This window comes from Epinephelus lanceolatus, chromosome 4 (genome assembly GCF_041903045.1).
Source record: "Epinephelus lanceolatus isolate andai-2023 chromosome 4, ASM4190304v1, whole genome shotgun sequence".
Classification (NCBI taxonomy): Eukaryota; Metazoa; Chordata; class Actinopteri; order Perciformes; family Serranidae; genus Epinephelus; species Epinephelus lanceolatus.
Genome location: NC_135737.1, coordinates 28,811,837 through 28,832,186, shown reverse-complemented (window position 1 = coordinate 28,832,186; position 20,350 = coordinate 28,811,837). Strand labels below are relative to the sequence as shown.

The 20,350-nt window shown below is 41.1% G+C and overlaps 1 protein-coding gene across 9 annotated transcripts in view; it reads right to left on the bottom strand.

Moving 5' to 3' along the window:
- Nucleotides 1-20,350, bottom strand: part of elna (elastin a) — a 68,015-nt gene that overhangs the window by 2,913 nt on the left and 44,752 nt on the right. For 2 of the 9 annotated variants that reach the window (XM_078167110.1, XM_078167109.1), the window contains exons 6-35: nt 16,685-16,750; nt 16,522-16,593; nt 14,255-14,284; nt 13,137-13,211; nt 12,624-12,704; nt 11,570-11,617; nt 11,367-11,429; nt 11,106-11,141; nt 10,950-11,024; nt 9,360-9,401; nt 9,205-9,261; nt 9,059-9,112; nt 8,831-8,938; nt 8,234-8,287; nt 8,005-8,112; nt 7,857-7,892; nt 7,456-7,686; nt 7,217-7,348; nt 6,310-6,420; nt 5,818-5,937; nt 5,623-5,709; nt 5,489-5,518; nt 5,184-5,261; nt 5,010-5,048; nt 2,788-2,922; nt 2,467-2,601; nt 2,167-2,253; nt 2,046-2,078; nt 134-226; nt 9-44 (exon numbers count right to left, since the gene is read on the bottom strand). In XM_078167110.1, the coding sequence (XP_078023236.1) occupies nt 9-44; nt 134-226; nt 2,046-2,078; nt 2,167-2,253; nt 2,467-2,601; nt 2,788-2,922; nt 5,010-5,048; nt 5,184-5,261; nt 5,489-5,518; nt 5,623-5,709; nt 5,818-5,937; nt 6,310-6,420; nt 7,217-7,348; nt 7,456-7,686; nt 7,857-7,892; nt 8,005-8,112; nt 8,234-8,287; nt 8,831-8,938; nt 9,059-9,112; nt 9,205-9,261; nt 9,360-9,401; nt 10,950-11,024; nt 11,106-11,141; nt 11,367-11,429; nt 11,570-11,617; nt 12,624-12,704; nt 13,137-13,211; nt 14,255-14,284; nt 16,522-16,593; nt 16,685-16,750 (2,352 nt within the window). The remainder of the gene's footprint in view (nt 1-8; nt 45-133; nt 227-2,045; nt 2,079-2,166; nt 2,254-2,466; nt 2,602-2,787; nt 2,923-5,009; nt 5,049-5,183; nt 5,262-5,488; nt 5,519-5,622; nt 5,710-5,817; nt 5,938-6,309; nt 6,421-7,216; nt 7,349-7,455; nt 7,687-7,856; nt 7,893-8,004; nt 8,113-8,233; nt 8,288-8,830; nt 8,939-9,058; nt 9,113-9,204; nt 9,262-9,359; nt 9,402-10,949; nt 11,025-11,105; nt 11,142-11,366; nt 11,430-11,569; nt 11,618-12,623; nt 12,705-13,136; nt 13,212-14,254; nt 14,285-16,521; nt 16,594-16,684; nt 16,751-20,350) is intronic. The other 7 variants (XM_078167115.1, XM_078167111.1, XM_078167113.1 and 4 more) reach the window with 7 other exon arrangements.

Sequence of the window (20,350 nt, the reverse complement as noted above, 5' to 3'; positions counted from 1 at the left end):
CACTGTACCTGGTCGAGGAGTTCCAGTAAATCCTACATCCTTTCCTGTGAAAGCAATGAAAAGATGATTCACAATGCAAAACATATACGAAGACTCATCTAAGACAATGAGAAACTATATTCCTGAGCTTTACCTGGCACAAGAACAGCAGAACCATCTGGGGCACCACTGACAGCAGTGTCTGGAGTGGCTCCTGGTACATCGAGTCCTATTCCAGTGACTCCTCCTGCAAGAGACACACATGAGGTGGGCAAACTGATGCCACTTTGATTTGCTACATTTCAAATCAAACAGCAACTTATGAAAGTTTGTCTCCAACTCAAATCCTAACAATAATGGCTCTTATGTCAACACATTCTCACTCCGACCTCAGCACATATTGACATTTTGGTCATGGACTTTCCACGTCCACATACGACGTGCAAGGTACCCTGGGTCTGTTGGTTGTTGACGATCTGGGACGCCGTGTCAAGTTCTGCCTGTTACATGCATTGTCCTCTTTCAAGACATACTTCCGTTTTCACAGGAAATTTAACATTTACACACAGTCTCTTTCAAAATAAAAGCATTACGTCAGCACAATAATGCAAACAGATCTTTCCCTCACCAACAAACACACATCGTTAAGTTAAGGACCAAAGAACAGGGTTTGTTTTAGAATCTTACGGGACGTGAACACAACGCTCCCGGGTGTAAGTTGGTGTTTGTTGGCCCATCCACCACCCCTCCCGCCCGCCCCACTCAAACTTTTGCCGCCTTAACTATAACAGCCATTAAGCTATAACGCCCATTAAACTGTAACAGCAACCGGGTGCGTATCATGCCAACGCTAAAGGACACCTTTTTTGTTGGTTTCTGACGCTGCAAGACACTGCCCAAGCGCCAGATTTCTACAACTTTGGAGTAAGACAGGGCTCCTAATGTAACTGACCCTGACAGAGCTCTGGGCTAAGCCCCAAACATAGACGTCGGAACTAGGGGTGCACCCCCTCCCATCCGCACCCCAGCCTCCCTACCCACTGCATTACGCTTTAAAAAAATAAAGCATCTGAATTTAAACTCAATTTGTCTGACTTACATTTATCTCTTTCATATCATTAATGCATAGATCTATGCTTTTGATGTGATATGCAACCTGCCTGACTACATACAGAAGCCTTGGCATCCAGGATGTTGTGTCCATCCTGCAAACCTTGCAGCCCCAAACCCGCTTCATGCTGTTGGATGGTGAGAAGCTCATTAAGCTCTGTCTGGCCCTGCCCATATCTGTCGCAGCATCCGAGCGCTCTTTCTCAGCCTTGCGCAGGCTGAAAACCTGGCTGCGCAACACCATGACGCAGGAGAGACTAACACATTTGGCCATTATGAACGCTCACAGTGACCTTATGGATGAAAGCGATGTCTCGACCCTGCTTAAAATCTTCATCAGTAGGTCAGCTGAGAGACGGTCCACTTTTGGAAATGCATGAAAGCCCTGAGTCAGGAGCGCAGACTTTTCTTTTTTTCATTCAAGGTTACAAATAATGTTATGTTCCTTAAATGGCTTGATTTAGTTATCAAAGTTTCATTTTCTTAACAATAAAGATGCCGTGTTCATCCATTCTAGTTCTCTTATAACTGCATGTTATTATAAAATAACTTCAAATCAAATCCTTAATCATTGATAAGTCTGCCTGCTTTCCCAGCCCCTCCCAACAAAAATACCCCCCCCCCTCAGAAAATAGTTCCAACGTCCATGGCCCCAAATGTACTAGAAATCCCAGAAACACCCTGCGTACACCCGACCTGTGCAGGGCTGCAACTGGATTTGCCTCTTGGCAAAGATGAGTGAGGATAGCAAATGTCGAAAGGTTGAAAACAGGTTATTGATAATGTTTGTTTAATAGCTGTCATGTTACAAAATGGTCCCCGGGCAAAGCAAGCTGATTGTCCCTGACACATGGGCTATGTTATATAACTTAGATGGAAATTGTGAGCAGATGATGAATCTTTGTTATTAGTATAATGTGACTAAATGTTTGCAAGAGTTTCCATGTTCTCCTTACCAAGTTTTGGTGGTTTCACACCGCCTGGATAGCCTGCATATAAACATACCCTCATCAATATTTTTACTGAACAATGGCACAATAATAGTACTCCTACTGTTTTCTCATGCACATACAGTACCTTCAGCCCCAACCCCTGAGGGTACAACTCCTCCAGTTCCTGCTGTCCCTCCCAGTTGTCCTGTTCCTAACCCTGCTCCAGCTCCCCCTGTAACACCAAAGAGAAGTAGAGCAGGTTGAATCACTACCCTTTAAATCAGTTTATACACAAGAACGTGAGTATGAGTATGTAGTTCATGCACTAATAAGATAAAGTACAAGATAAAATAGATTTATAATAACTGAAAATTAAAGAGGTCCGGGAAGAATCAAGTCATACATGAATGTGTGATATTTGTGTTTCTGTGCATATGTATTATACCATATTTAGCAGCTTTTGCAGCAGCAGAGTATTGTCCACCTCCTAGTCCTCCACCAGGAACTCCTACTGCTCCTCCTCCTCCCAGCTGTCCTGTTCCTAACCCTGCTCCATATCCTCCTGGTCCTGCTGCAACTCCTAATTAAGAGAAATACAGCATGTTGCATGATTAGTTTAGTTAGTGGAATGTAACAACAAGCAGGATAAGATAAAGTAAGAGAGAAAAAAGATTTATAATTATTGAAAATTGGTTACAGTTAGTTTAAACACCACTGAATGTCTCTGAATGTGTAGTATATGTGTTTGTATGCTTCTTGATTATACCGTATTTAGCTGCTTTAGCAGCAGCATAGTATTGTCCACCTCCATATCCTGGTCCAAAACCAGGAACTCCTCCTGCTCCTCCTGTCCCTCCTAGTTGTCCTGTTCCAAGCCCTGCTCCAGCTCCTCCTAAACCTCCTTTTTTTTTTTTTAAGGAAATGGAGCGGGTTGTATCATTAATAAAATCTAATGCTATGTCAGACAAGTTACAGTAATTATTGAAAACTCAACCCTACCTATCAAAATACATCTGTGTATATGTAGAATTTATGTACTTATTTCTGCTGCAATTTTCTTCTAAAACTACACCAGGTACTCCTCCTTCTGTGCCTCCCTGTCCAAATCCTGCACAAGGCCCTTGTCATGCTGACACACCTTTAACAAAATAATACTATACATAAATGGTACTGGTACATAAATTTCCATTCGCTATCTCTGCCACATGTCTAAGGTCCGAACTAGAATTACCACCTTGTGGTTGTATGCCTCCGCGCACCAGTCAAGTTGCACTTATAGTTTACCTTCATGTCTGTGAAAACATGGAAGCTTCACACACATCTTCCCCTCAGCAGCACAGATCTATACAATCAGCACAGTCTCAAAGTGGACACCTAAGTCTCCCCTTCTGTTCCTGAGATATGACACTGAGTAACGGCCACAAAAGTGTTTTTTCAGAACATTATGATGTCACAGTGAAGTTGACCTTCATCATTTTATTCTGATACACATTTGGGTGTAATTTTGTCAAAATTACATATGAATTCTTGAGTAATTTTATTTATTTATTGTATTTATTTATTTTATATACTTTATTAATCCCCCTGAGGAGAAATTCAATTTTTTCACTCTTTTATCATTAACACACAGGTCCGAAAGACACACACATGCACAAATAGGACCTATTCATGCACAAAGTGGAGAGATGTCAGAGTGAGGGGGCTGCCTTGGTCAGGTCCCCTAGCGGTTGGGGGGTTCAGTGCCTTGCTCAAGGGCACCTCGGCAGTGCCCAGGAGGTGAACTGGCACCTCTCCAGCCACCAGTCCACGCTCCATATTTGGTCCTGACTAGGGATGGGCAAACAATCAAAATTCATTATTCGATCATCAAAAAAATTAACGATCAATTATCGATTAATTGATAAGCGAGTATTTCAAAAGAGAGAAAACAAAAGAGTGCAGTGCAGACTGTCGCCGCAAGAGAGCGCAGCTGCCCCAGTTTTGAGCTTCAACCCCCCAGGCCAAAGAAGAAGAATGGCGCGCATGCGCAGTTCACCCCTGGGTGTTTACAACTGTTGCCAGCCAGAGTTACAGGCTTCAGTTTTCAGCAAAACCTCCGTCTTTCAATGGCGTAGTGTTTTCAGAGGCCTCAAGGGAAGCCGCCGAGGCTTTGGAAAGGGATGAGAGCCTCCGTCTGTTTCTGATTTTTTGCCTGGCATAGGTCCGGCGGGGGTCTCGTAGGCCTGTCGAGCTGTGGCTCGCCAGACCTATGTCAGGCATTGTAGGGGAAACACTGCGACTATTGATCAAAATTATTTGTGATCGATCAAAAGCCTTAACAATCAGTCATCGATAATCGAAAATTGATGCCAATCCCTAGTCCGGACGGGGACTTGAACAGGCGTTCAACCCAAGTACCTATGGACTGAGCTACTGCCGCCCATAATCAAGTGGTATCATCATCATAATGACCAAAAACATGTTTTGTGAGGTCACAGTGACCTTTGACCTTCGACCACCAAGTTCTAATCAGTTCATTCTTGAGTCCAAATTTGCCAAATTTGAGGAAACTCCCTCATGGCCTTCTTGAGATATTTCTTTCACAACAATGGAATGGATATAAAGTTGAAGTGACCTTTGACGACCAAAATCTAAGAAGTACATCATTGAGTTCAAGTGGATGTTGGTGCCAAATTTGAAGAAATTCCCCCAAGGTGTTTTTAAGATATTACATTTATGAGAATGAGACGAATGCAAGGTCAACCTGAGCATGGTTTTCGAATTTTCGAGTTTAAATAAATCAAATAAATAAAAAATATTCGACCACCAAAATCTAATCAGTTATCGTTGAATCCAAATGAACATTTGTGACAAATTTAAGAAATTCCCTCAAGATGTTGTTGAGATATCACTTTCATGACAATGGGATGGACAGACAGATGGACAACCCGACAACATAATGCCTACGGCCGTTGATATTGCCAGCACAGAGGCATAAAAACATCTTACCATATTTTGGGGGTTTGACTCCAGCACCAGGTCCATAACCTGCCGAGAGGCAACATAACATCTGTGACTGAGAATTCATTTGATTATATTAAATTATCATAAAGGAAACAGGAAAAACACTTTTGTTGTGCAAAATCTTTTTTTCTATACCGATGTATCAGTTTAACAACTTACCACCAAATCCACCTGCACCAGGAAATACCTGTCCTGCTCCTGGGACTCCGCCTCCTCCTAGGCCTGCTCCTGGGACTCCTGTTAGGATGTGAATAAAGAACGAATCTCTCTAATTTTCAAAATGTGTTTGTCACTTATAGCCTTTACCATCTTAGCAAACCAAATTAACTCTATTACTATTTTCAAAGTACAATTTTCCAAAACTTGTTATTGTAACACTGGATTTATGTACTAGTAAAGTCAGGCCACATGTTACGACATGGTAATCAGTACACTGTTTGAAATGGAACAGATCGCAGTCTCACCATATTGAGGTTTAGCACCGGCTGCCAAAGCTGCAACACAACATTTCCAGAAGAAGTTACATCACAAGCAGTAAAACATCTCTTATTATTATTATCATTACTCATGTAGATCAAAGTCTGTGGACCATGCTTACATCCGTATCCTGGTAAAAATGGGACTCTTCCAGGAACTCCTCCTCCACCTACACCACCACCTGGAACTCCCCCTGCACCGCCCGGACCTTAGATGCAAAAATTAATCATGTAATTATGTACACTCACTTTAATACCACTTAAAATGTGATGGCTTGGGTCTGCAATATGTTTTCCAGAGGTTGAATTCCAGTCACCATATTTAGCAGCTTTAGCAGCGGCAGAGTATCCTCCACCTCCTAGTCCTCCTCCTCCCAGTCCTCCACCTCCCAGTACTCCTGTTCCTCCAAGTCCTGCTCCTCCTAGTCCCCCTGCTCCTGTGGTAGAGAAATTTATTTCCATGTAAAGCTGGTGGTATGACCTTTATTTCACAAGCTTTGCATCTGAAAGTGTTTTCAAGCAGGCTCTAGTTAAGTTGTAATGGTAGGAACTAGGGGGCAGGTCTGAGCATTGTCAAGACTGTGGAATTGCTGGGTACTTCAAAGGTAGCAATGTCAAAGCTGTAAAATAAACCATAGACTATTGCTTGTGGTCTCAGCACCTTTTAGGTTTCTGCTATGTCCTACCACCACCTAGCCTTTGGTATATTATCTGACTCGTACGTCGCATTGCACTGTTGCTAAGAATCCAATCTACCTACAGGAAACACATGACAAGTTATGAGATTTGATAACAGTAATCTATATTACCATATTTAGCAGCTTTAGCAGCAGCATATCCTGCTGCTCCTCCCAGTCCTCCTGGTCCTCCCTGTCCTGGTGTTCCTCCAAATCCTCCTGTGCCTCCCAGTCCCCCTACTCCTGTGAAAAACAAGTTTTAACTTATGAGCCTATTGATGTGAAAGTTGCTGCATGGCTTAATTCAGTAAATTAGCAAATAGGAATAAGATGCTTTTGTGTGTACAATCACAGAACCTTGTGTGGTTGCGTTACTGTAGGCTATGAGTGCATTATATAGTTTAAGACAATTGAATACCACAAATACTTTAATCAATGCTGCTTACATGAAGATAACAATTAAACTGACGGGTCATTAAAGTGAGCCAAGACCTGACCGTGTTCACTGTTGTGATTAGTTATTGGGTAGTTGGCTTTGCCAAAGCTAAGCTGATGTCAGTAAGCTAATGCTTCACAAAGAAAGAGTCTTCATCATGCTTTTTACTAACCAGGCACCTTTATACACCATAGATAACATGTATATGCTAACACTTTTTTAGTGTCTTTGTCTTCATAAGTGAGTCATGCCAACCTTTGCTATGTCAAAAACTCTAAAATCATTCAATCTTAACTATTAATATGGTAAGTCTGATTTTAGTTACCATTTGAATTATTAATAAAAGTTAAAAATTGATAGTTTAGTATATTATATAAGACTGGGATAATTAATTGGCTGTCATTTTCCTTTCTCAAAATGTGTTGGCCCACAAGATGATTTAATACACGTTAAATCCTGTTATTTATTTAATTAATTAATTAATTAATTAATGATCATTAATTATTTCTGTAGCCATTTTAATACTTTTAGCCACAAGCGTCCAATAGATGTCTCTGATCTTAATTGAATTTTATCTTTAGCAGGCAAGAAAAATTCCCATACCATATTTAGCAGCTTTGGCAGCAGCATATCCTCCACCTCCTCCCAATCCTCCTCCTAGTCCTCCTCCCAGTCCTCCTCCTTGTCCGTCTCCAAGTCCCCCAGCCCCTAACTGTCCTCCTGCACCTCCTAGCCCTGCACACATGGCCAAGGGAAGGCAAGACAAAACATAATTACAACTAATACTTGATATAAACAGAGTAAGTATTTTGTACTTTTGTACTACCATTTATACACCATACCATATTTAGCTGCTTTGGCTGCTGGTGAATATCCACCAACCACTGGTGCACCTCCCGGTAGCAGTCCTGGTACCCCTCCTGGTACTCCCCCTGGTACCCCTCCTGGTACCCCTCCTGGTACACCCCCTGGTACTCCTCCTGGTACTCCCCCTGGTACTCCTCCTGGTACTCCTCCTGGTACTCCCCCTGGTACTCCCCCTGGTACTCCCCCTGGCACTCCTCCTGGTACTCCTCCATGCCAACATAAATGGAGAAGTTCTGATTAAACTTAATAATAATTACTGAAATTACTGTATGCTTTTCAGCTACTTACAGGATGAGTGAATAGATAATTTAAAAAAATGTGGGACAAGGTGATTTTAAATATGCTTCCATGATAGAAAAAACATTAATGTTCTTACCATATTTAGCAGCCTTGGACCCCACTCCAAATCCTGCTGCAAAATATTCAAAGATAGAGAAGCATATGAAAAACATGAATGAGAATGCAATTAACTGACAATAGAGTTTTAGTTTAGTTTGTTTTATGTCATTTATTGGATACAATACCTCCTGGCACCTGCCCTGGATACAGTCCACCAGTGCCTCCAACACCACCAATGCCTCCGACGCCGCCAACACCACCAACACCACCAACACCACCAACACCACCCAAGCCTGGAGCAAAGAACACAGACTTTAGTTAGATACAAATATGTTCATCACTGATTTTACACAACTGTTATCATGTTTTTCTTGCCAGAAAACCATAGTGTTGGTAATGAATGTGATAGATTACCATATTTAGCAGCAGCTTTAGCCTGAGCAGGTGTGAGGCCCCCCACCCCCACTCCTGCAGAATGAGAAAAACAAAATACATTTAGTCACTAAAGAGTTTAGTGAATCCCAGAGAAAGTTTGAGTTTAAGCCATGTAGCTCATTGCCACAGCAGCTTTTCATTGTGTTTGGTTACAGCTAAGTTTGCTGCAATTTTTGTACTGTGTTTTTCTGTCTCTCATGTATTATTAGTTCATCCACTTAATCACATTTGGTTGGCAGTCTACAGTATAGTTAAGAATGAGATTCAGATTCTTCAGATGCCTAATCATAAAAATAATGTAAGCCATCCTAAACATATCAAAGGTACCCTGAAAACCTTTGGTTTGAGTATGGCTAAAGACTAGGTGCAAATGTGTGGCCACTCGCTCTTTCCATTTTAAGCATCGTGCATCACCTCCTAATCATCTAATATAGGAAGAAACTGGCAATTTTGACTTTATTTTCAACCATCCAACAATTCTCTTCACTGGTGAGGCGTAACGTTTTAGTCATGAGGGCCCAAAGATGGTTATACACTTTTATATTTGTATTTTATGTATTTTCCTAAATATTATACCTCCTGGCACCTGCCCAGGATATAGTCCACCAGTGCCTCCAACACCACCAATGCCTCCGACGCCTCCAACACCTCCAACGCCACCAACGCCACCAACACCACCCAAGCCTGGAGCAGAGAATGCAGACTTTAGTTAGATACAAATATGCTCATTACTAATTTTACACAACTTTAATCATGTTTTCTTGCCAGAAAACAATTGTGTTGGTAATGAGTGTGGTAGATTACCATATTTAGCTGCAGCTTTAGCCTGAGCAGGTGTGAGGCCCCCGGGCCCCACGCCTGTAGAAAGAAAAAAAAGAATTGAGCATTCTTTGGTCTTCACTACCTTTCTACTCCATGTCAATTAACAGTACATTCATAACAACACACACCAGTTCCAACAGGATATCCAGGCCTTGTCCCAGCGCCACCATTACCATAACCGTAACCTGAAACATTGTAATGTGACACATCATTAATAAATCAACTGCTACCAGTCATACCAACTATCAAAATACCAAATATTAATTAAAAAAAAAAAATGTACCTAAAGGCAGTTTGCCACCTCCAGCTTTTGCTCCATAGGCACCTGAAAAGAAAAAATTAAACATTTGAGTGAAAGAGAGTCAGAATAAAAACACATGATTATATGCTACAAAGTACTTACATAATCTGTCATAAAAATCATCTGGGAGATTGTTCATACTTTAAGTGTTATCGTTTTGAATGCATTAATTTGACTTGATTCCTCAGTGCTTATTCATTTAAAGGTCCAGTGTGTAACATTTAGTAGCCTCTATTAGCAGGAATGGTGTGTAATATTCAAAACTATATTTTCACAAGTTTATAATCACCTGCAAATTAGAATGAGCTGTTATTATCTACATAGGGAGTGAGCCCCTTTCCCAAAGAATCCACCATGTTTTCTACAGTAGCCCAGAATGGACAAACCACACACTGGCTTTCGATAGAGCCATTCACATTTTCATATCAGCCACTGTAGGTCCCCTACATGCTCGCACACAAGAGAAGTTTCAGTTCTGCAATCACATAGCTAGATGCCACTAAATCCTACACCCTGGTCCTCTAAATTGTACAAGAACAGCTGCAATGACTACATTTAGTCATTGAGGAGACTCATGAGTCCCAGTAAAAGTTAAAGTTCAAGCAATGTAGTTTATTGCTATGGCAGAATTATGCTTTTCAGCCTGTTTGGTAACAGCAACATTTGCTGAATTATTTTTTATTACATCTTTCTATTGGATCCAGAAAGTCACATATTTATTGAGTTATTTATTATTGTTCACTCATTCATGGTTGGCAGGCACCATAGCAAAGTCAACAGTGTAGTGGGTTTATTCATTTGCCTCCTGACTGCAGTGATGATTCTGCTTCTATTACACAGTCCCTACTCAAAAATAACTGATTGGCAATCCATGTTTATATAGTAATTCTCAAATTACCACAAATAAACAGGTATACCAGATTCTTAGATGTCTACATAGAAAAATAATGTATGCCATCATAAACATATCCCACGTACCCTGAAAACCTCTAGTTTGAGTATGGCTGAAGGCTACAAGCAAACACATGGCCACTGTTTTCTACTTTTATCATTATTATCAAGAGACACGAAATAGATTTTGTCAAATACATTCAGTTCTGTAAACCTGTCGTCCTTTTATTAATGGGATTTTGTAGCACCCTAATGGACGTGGTTGAGTTGGCAAGCTTACTCTACTGCAGCAAAGTTTAGTAGTAGCATCTGGGGCTGTCTCATCCCCTGCAGGACTAGGAGCACAGTAGCATTACTGTGGGAATCTGCAAAGCAGGCACTGGAGGCAATGTTCTGCTTTTGGGGCCATCAGAAATAAGAAGAACCTTTCTGTGGCCCCAAAGACAGACTGCTGTCTTTAGAATCAACTAGCGATAAACCCACCATAGAAAACCTTAGGGCGGTACCCATAGATGTGCCCTTTGGTTATCAGGCCATAAGGCGACTGAGTATGTCTGTATGCTGGAGAAAACAGAACTCTAACATCGACAAAGTTCAAATAGTCGCTGTGAACATATCACATCATGCGAACAGAAAAATGCCATCTCTGAATAAGAGTCACTGCACAGATTTAGATCACACCTTGCAGTTTGGGTAATTTGAGGGGGTATCCATGAAACACTCCTGGCTGCATCTGCCCACCAAACCCACGGCCTCCTGTAATGAAGGGAATAAATTAAAATCTTGATCAGCAGATGCCAATGATACAGAAATAGTTGTTTGTAACACTGAAGTTACCTGGTCCTTGACCTCCTTGTCCTCCTCCTCCTCCAACTGCATAAAAAAATCACGTAATCCATTAAGATACACAGATAAAAGATCATAGTTTGAAAGAAAATACTAGAGTATTAGCAATGAACCAAATACAGTAAACTGAACACCGGCCTTGAAACTAAATATACCCTGTATCATTAATAAAATAAAAAGACAGAAGAGGTATTCAGTTGTGATGAAAGAAATTTAAAATCCAATACTTATGGGTAATAAAATAGACCTTACTTGATTTGGGACTCAGGTCAGTTCCAGTGGCCACCCCAGGCAGAACGCCACGTCCACCAAACCCTAAAGAAGCCATAAGCAAACCCCCCAAAAAGACCTTCATTAAATCCCTGTGCAGTACTTGTTTGCAAGAGCCCTGACCATTCGCATGGTGAAACACTTGACAAACAGTGCCTGACAATAAATCTATAAAAGTGGCTAACCTTGTCCTGGCACCAGTCCACCTTGGTAAAGTCCAGGTACACCCACACCTGCCACAGCCAATGAGAGGACAGTAATGCACTTCTGCATCCACATTCAAAAATGTGAGAGTGATCTGGCATGCATGAGCAGTTTTTTAGGCATTCATAACAACTTTTAAGAGAAAAAATAGAAACAACAAGACCCAGACAGGATGCAGCACATCTTGTAATCCAGGCTGCTTGTTTACTTACTTCATTTATTGTCTGTGATCTCTCTGCACTTAATGCAACTACTTAAAGTATCTACAGAGGTGCTGCTGCGTTTGGCTTCATGGGCTAATTTTTTTTATGATGTTTCACCTTGGATATCATCTATCTATCTATCTATCTATCTATCTATCTATCTATCTATCTATCTATCTATCATCTTCCTACCTACGTACCTACCTATCTATCATCCTACCTACCTACCTACCTACCTATCTTCCTATCTATTGTCCTACCTACCTACCTATCTTACTACCTACCTACCTACCTACCTACCCACCCACCCACCTACCTACCTACCTACCTACCAACCTATCTATCTTCCTACCTACGTACCTACCAATCTATCTATCTATCTATCTATCTATCTATCTATCTTGGCTTATACTGCACGAGCTGTGTGAGAGTTTGTAAACAGATGTCTTGATATAGCTTTGCTTTCCCCAGTCAATAAATAAATCAATATGTCCACTGTTTTTCATGGAGGCTTGCAAGAAAAAAGTGTTTTCACGACTTCAAGCTCACACGACATGACTTACTGATAAAGTTTATTTTAGTTTCAGTTCTGTATATGTGGGGGTTTGTTTGAAAATCTGAGTATACAGATATAAAGGAAGCTGTCTTATAATCTCACATTAACAGGGCCAATATAAACATCTGTATTTTGCCAATAATTAGCATATTTAAAAACAATTCCAAGCCCACAAACATCTGCCACATGCAATGGAAAATGAATTTGATCCGCTGCCTAGTGAACTGCATCCTGTCTGCTTTCAGCCGTTTGAGTTTATTGTTGAGTCTACGAGACCTGGGACTTTGGCAGCTTTCTTTCCGCCAGCACCAACACCTCCACCCCCTCCTGGAAGGCCTGTCTGAGGAATAACAGGTACTGAAAAAAAAAAAGATTAAATGTTAACTTGGCTCATCGAACAAACATACAGTGTGAAAAACATACATACATCTTTCTTGTGAGGCGCTGAGTCCAAACAACTATAACAGTGGTCCCTGCCTCCCAGGGATTCTCAACACTGTTAACTGCTCTTCTTAAATTTCTTACTTTATTGCATTATAAAATGAACTACGATCGGAGCCCAAAGTGGCTCTTTGTCAGATAAATCAATTCCACTTTTCCTGATGAAGAGCCAATTTGGGGAGTGAAATGTTGTACTATTCCTAAAGCATTAAAATAAAAATTTAAATGGGAATGGGAACACGGTTGCAAGTCCTTGGGAGGCAGGAATCACAGTACGACAAGCACAAACAACGCATAATGAAATAAAAAATGAGATATGGACAGAATGATGTGTTGTGTGTGTCTTGCCTCCAGCGGGCACTGCGGCTCCAGTTCCTGTGCCACCAGTGCCTCCTCCTGCCCCGAGCACAGTTCCTCCAGTCCCTGTTTGAGCACAAAGTGCACAGATTCATATAAATATACAATTTCAGCTTTGAGTTTATAGTCAATAACAATTTTGAGGACATCAGAGTAATGAAAACCTTACAAGTATTCTACAGTTGTACATCCCATGGCCACTAGAGGGCTCCGTGATACTGAAAGGATCAATGAGCAGGTGTGTGGCTTGTGCCAGACTTGACCTCTTCAGCAGGGAGCCAGATCCTTAGACACACCGTCAGTACTGACAGCAGCTAATCTGGCTCTACAAGTCTGTCATCACCCCGTGATCAAAAGCAACATGGCTGAGTTTTAATCTAATCAGGAGAGGCAGCCAGCACGCATGGCATTTGCCTTGCCTCATCAAATGCCTCATTTATTTGGCTATCCCCTCGTGCAGGAAATGAGCTGTCAGCTTCACTTGTAAGGGAGCTTGGCAGCACAATAAAACACATCGGTTTGTTTGTTTAAACTTTTCTTTCTTTTCTAACATTTTTAATCTTAAACTCCCCATACTTTGCCGGGCAGACGTTGCGCACTGCCTGTAAGTATGTGGCCTACGAGATTTGGTGAGGAAAAGTTTGGCAAGGGAATGTTTTATTTTATCTGTGCTCTTTTAGGGGAGTTCATTGTTATTTTGAGTGTCATGAAAAGAGTACAGACAGACTGATTCTAGGGACTGCAGTTTTGTCATTGCCAACCAATACTTAAGCCTAGGCTCATTGCCACAGAACAGTCCTGGCCATGATTGGGCCCTCCAGAGTCTGTGGTTAATCAGCCTGCCTAATTTCAAGCAAATCATGTGTACATACACGGTACAGACTTTGAGGTCACGCTGGGCTCTGCAGAAGTTCAAACGGTCCAAGGTTTGCAGGTACATCATAAAAATGTACGCATGCTTGCCAAACAGTGTTTCTCATGCTGAGTTACCATTAATGTGAAACATTCATTTTGGCTTTCTTATAACATGCAAGCATGCGGACCGAGTTCATGCAGCACACAGTTCGATTTCGTACAGTAGTCTGACATCTGGCCAAGAATCGACTTACCTCCATGTGGTAGCAGTGGACCTCCTGCACCTGCCATCAGGACAACCAGAATGTCAGCAGCGTTCGGCAGTGTAAGAGATTTGGTAATCAGAATAACTGTGCTGATTTGACTGATTTTAGGACAATGGTTGAACCAAGCTGAATATTTGACCAGTTGATACTCATGGTTACCTCCTAAACCAGGCAAGAGAGTAGATTACCAGCATAGCCTGAGCGAAACAAAAGTAAAGCAGTAGTATTACAGTTAATGTGGATGATAACTATATTGATGTGCCCCAGTTTGAGCCTTCAAGAGCTCCAGTTCCACACAGAAGGTTGTTCAACATAAGTAAGACATAATCTCTCTGGTTGTAAAGAATAAATTCTAAGAAGCATGCCATGTCCATCCCCCCTCTACAGAGATCTTTCACCCTAAGCCAAAAAGGGAAAATGAAATATAAAAACCAAACCTGGATACCTAGAATTTTATTTTATTACTGTCTTTTTGTTTTTTTTCCTGAAAGTCAAAACAGAGTAGAAAGCCAAGTAATATCATTGCAGCCATCGGAATAAACAACTCAAAACAAGCAACAGGATCAGTGTCTCATTCCAACAACCAATATTACATCATCATGTTTGATGACCCCCAGTTTCCAACACAGTCACTGAGCCTCCTGATGACTACAGTTTTTGAGGGAATTGTTGTTTTAAAGTCAAGGAAAAAGTGATTTCTTCACTCGTTGTTGTTTCCAATGAAAGCATCAATACAATGCAAGGATTTAAGCTTACAATAAATATTGATATAAACATCACTCTTACATAGTTAAAAACTATATGAAATAAACCAGGTGTTTCATTTCTGCTGTGTTCTGGTGTAATTCATATCTCCAGGTTTTTGTCATGGTACAAATGATATGAGGAAGGGAGCGGAAACAACATTTTTCCTTTTGTCAAAGTATAAATGCACTAAAAACAGCAATGAACTAAAGAGAATCTCTTCCATCAGAGGTAAAAGTCAGAGACTTGCGTGACTTGATTTGAGACAAAAATTTAAGAATGCGAGACTTTCTTGTATTACAATGATTAAAGACTAGACTTGACTTTGACTTAGTATTTATGACTTGAGACTTGAGGCAGATGACTCAAAAGGACTTCACCTTTTTATTGAATATTTTTATTTTTCTAGATATTGAGAATTTATATTTTGTTTTTGAAACATGATTGGGTGATTTCAGTGCAGTGCACCCAAACCTGGCAACCTACTAGGACACAGCAGACCACCAGAGGCCTACACACGAGATGGCTATCATGGAGGGGGCTAGTCCAAAAAATAATAAAGTTTGGATTCAGGAATTATATGGTCGATGACGGCAGTAAGAAGAGAACAGGGTTCAAGGTCTGCAGCTCAAAAATCAGAAACACGACCACCGCAACATCCAATTTCTTTCGTCACTACCAAATTTACAAAGAAAGGTACGTGACTGACTTTTAGCTAACTTATTAGCATATTGGCCAGAGAGCTAATATTTTTGAGGGGGGGGTGGGCTGTGGCTCAGAGGTAGAGCAGGTTGTCTACTTATCAGAAGATTGGCAGCTGGATCACTGGCTCGTCCAGTCTGCATATTGAAATATACTCGGGAAAGATATCGACCCCAAACTGCGCCCGATGGCTGTTGGCCATTGGTGTGTGAGTGTGTGTGAATGGTTACTGAGTAGTAGGTGGCACCATGTATGGTAGCCTCGGCCACCAGTGTGTGTGAATGGGTGAATGAGTGGTCAGATAACTAGAAAGGTGCTACACAAGTGAAGTCCATTTACCAGTTAATCTGATCATCAGAATATCATATGACTTGTGACTTCCTTGATCTGATCAATAACTTGACTTTCCTTGCTAGACTTACAGCAGGAACTCAACTCAACTTGCTCAATTCTCACTACAGTAACTTGGGACTTGCTTGCGACTTGCACATGTGTGACTTAATCCCACCTCCGGTACAAGTACACCAGGACAATCCAATAGAGTGGGTGATGCTAAATTCACTAACTCATTACAAAGATCATCCTGGGTCTCAAATTAGAGCTCATGAGGCCCCTCAAGTCTTTCCATCTGATTGCCATATTGTATCTTTGGGAGGAAAATGAGGCCATCATGGGTTTAAATATGAATATCAACCAATCAGTAGAAACCAGTCACTCAATTCAAGGTGCCAATAAACTGGTGCCATCACTCCCTTTACAGAAAACTAATGTCATAATTCTAGCCAGACATTTTCTTCCATCTACTGTACCTCTTTTGGCAGCCTTCTGTCCAGCTCCTGGGAAGAAGCCTCCAGCGCCTCCACCATATCCGCCATAACCACCTGAACGAAACAAAGGGGCAAAGGTGAGCAGGTTTAAAATGTTACCACTATCAACTAAATGTTACACTTACACTCGCACATAAGAAATTACCTCCTCCATAACCTCCAGCTCCCAGGCCACCACCTCCAAGACCGCCAGCTCCTAGACTGCCATAACCTGGATGGGAAAGAAAATGACAGACAAACAGTAGAGTAGAGACAAAGAGACAGATTTAGAATGGACTGACTACAAATTGTAGATGAGGACAAGGGGAGTCTTAAATGGACACAGTGTCTTAAATGACTTGCTAGTGATTTATTCAGCAGTAATTATCTTTCAATAAAAATAACCCATCACTCAATCTTTCATCAAAACATTTTCCAGGACCTGCAAGTACTGCACACTGCACATTTAAAAAACGAAGCACATGAAATATGACACAACATCATGTGTGATTAATTAAGCTTAACTCAAAACATTTATGTTTCTAGAGCCAAGGACTGTACCTTGGGCACTGGGGAAAGAGCTGACCCCCACTGACTAAGAAACACGATAGACAGAACATCAAAGATGGTTGACCATCTGGTTATGCTGTATTCTAAACACTGGAGGGAGCAGTCTGTTCTTTCCAAAACCAAACTTATCTATGGGTGGCAAAAGCTTTTGGCTTGACTTGAAGCATGAGTAAAGTCATATCCCAGCTTGGGTCCTGCTCGCTGACAAGAACAAAACATGTGAGATCAAGATACAGAAATGTGAAAAGTGTGGAGAGAGTCAAGGAACATGAAGTAAAATGCTCATCATCTGCTCATGGATTGAAAGAGACTGGAAGATCCTTAGAGACAGTTCACACAGAAAATAAAAAAAATGATTATTTTCCTCTTACCTGAAGTGCTATTTATCAGTCTAGATTGTTTTGGTATGAGTGTTGGAGATATCAGCCATAGAGATGTCTACCTTCTCTCCAGCATAATGGAGCTAGATGGCACTTGACTTGTGGTGCTCAAAGTGCCAGAAAAATACATTTTAAAATCTCAACAACAATGTCTCTTTCCACAAATCATGACCCAGTTACTCAAGATAATCAACAGACCTTGTTGTTCCTATTGTTTCACATAGGAACAATTTTTTTCCTACCAAACTACACTCGCCGACGATATCAGCTTGCAGAAGGAAGTGTGCCTCTACTAATTGTCTAGCTAATGACAGCATGAGATGTAAACATTAATGGCTTCCCCCTCAGCTGAGCTGTAATGTTAGCTAGCTCAGTGGCGCTAGGTGAGCTAGCAGTAGATGCACACTTCCTGATGCCCATGATACTGTTGCTGGGTAGAGTTCAGTTGAAAGAAAATAGTTCCTATATGAAACTGCTCACAACAAGATCTGTGGTGGGCCATGATTTCTGGAAAAGAGATATTGCTGTTGAGTTTTTCTAATGTATTGTTTTTCACTTTGTGCATCACAAGCCACCATTTAGTTGCATTATATTCAAGACAAGGCAGACATCTCTACAAGAGATTTGTTGGTGTGAGCTGTCTCTTTAAAATTAGGGGCCCAAATGGGAAAGTGGAACCCACTTTACAGCCAATAAAATTAGAGTGCCATCAGAACACTAAAAACTGAAAAATACTTTTAACTGAAGGCATGCATTGCTTTGGTCCAGTGGCTGGTATGAACTAAAAAGCAAATAAGAAATGACAACCAACAGCCGCCTTCCTACAGGACTGACATGTACAAATGTTAAATTTAAAAAAGGTAATTTAATACGTCAGGAAACCTCTGCCTAACATTGTTTTTCTTTGTATGACATTACAAAACATAAAAAATAACAATGAATCAAGTGTAATACTTTTAATGTAAATGCAGTATACGGAAAAAGTGAGCAATGGTGGATTATCCAAATCTCGATTCATTAAGTAGAACTTACCTATCTCCAGATAACTGTCAAAGTGATAGATTCCTTTTTTCTATGGCTAACATATGGGCCTCCATGTTTTAGAACATGTCCGGCACGTTATTCTCAGAACTGTCTTTCTCAGAGTTGTATTAAAAGAAGCTGAACAAGTTCCTCAATCAGAGATAAACATGTTGGCCTAATGACTGTTTTTTAAAAAAAAAAACAAGAAGAAATTTTAATGCTGCCAGCGAGCTAGTCCACCAAGGAACTTGTTTTCATTAATACTTGTAAGCCAAAAAATCTGGGGTGAGAGCAACTAAGCATGGGAAACAAGCTGAACGAGGGGATCTGGAGGGGGGGGCTGCAGATCAGAGTGGAGGGTGAGAGCTCGGAGTCCAACAAACTGCAGGGTGCAGGTAATGATACTGACAAGGAGGGAGGAATGTGCTGTGAGAGAGAGAGGGAGGGAGAGAGAGAGAGAGAGTTGGAAGTGTGGAGTTTCATGAACTAGTCAAAACAAATGTGGGCACTGGCCTTGCCAAAAGCTTGGCAAACAGACTGAGCATGCAGTGCGAGCTCAGACGCTAAGCTAAGCGTTCTTGCAATAATCCATCTCCTTCAAACCTTTCAGCTCGATTCTCCTCGATTGCTCAACCATCCCCAGACACACCTCGAAGTAATAACAACAGTAATCAATTCTTGTATAAATCAGACGGATCTAGGGCTTTCCCCTCTCCAGTGTCTCTTGCGTTGACACAAAGAATCTGTCTCATTTGTCTCATTTTTATCACTGAACTCCACTTACCATAAAAATGTTAAGGAATTGACAGGAAATGGGCGGAAAACAAGAGAATTACACGATATATGGAACACTGCTAATGCCTAAAACCTTTAAAGGGGCAGTGTGTAGGATATAGTGGCATCTAGTGGTGAGGATTGCAGATTGCAACCATCTGAAACTTCTTCCATGTGCCAAGCATGAACGCTTGGTTAGGATTCCTTCAGTGTTCATCGTTCAGGAGGTTTTTACTGGGAGTCAGATTATCTGCAGAGGTTTCTTTTTCTCCAAAACAAACAGGCCAGGGGTCTCATTTATAAACATTACGTTAGCACAAAGCGAGGCCCAAAAGAGACTAAAGCCAATTCCCACGTAAAAGTTGTGATGTATAAAAACAGACTTGATGGGAGAAACTTTGACTCATGCTTATGAATATTTTATTGAGGTGGAGGCCTGATTCTGACACACACCATTTTTGGCTTTTGTTCGTAAGTGCATTTTTAGTATGCATTGTTTTATAAATGAGACCCCAGGTGATTAAAACTGGTAAAAACACTGAATAGAGCAGTTACACGTTAAGAAACAGTGTTTTTCTGACGCTGCTCGTTGTGGTGGCACTGCTTCCTATGGTGTCCAATGCACAAACCAACACATTCTCACTCCGATCTCGTCATGTTTGATCGACCAACGCTGATTTGACATTTGGTCATGGACTTTCCACATCCATATATAATGTATAAGGTACCCTGGGTGTGTTGGTTGTTGACGTTCTGGGACACTGTGTCAAGTTCTGCCTGTCACGTACATGCATTGTCTTCTTTTAAAATACACTTCTGTTTTCACAGGAAATTTAATGTTTACATACAGTCTCTCTAAACAGTACAAAATCAGTACAACACCGCAAATTAATGTTTTTTTTTCCTTCAACAACAAATGCATGTAGTTAGGTTTAAAAAAAAAAAAAAACAGGGTTTGCCTTATGGCAAATAATTGGCCTTATAATCTTACAGGACACTGGTGAAGTCAGTGTTTGTTGGACCCATCAACCAACCCTCTTGCTGGCCCCACTCCCACTTTTGCCACCGTAACTTTTGTTCTTGTC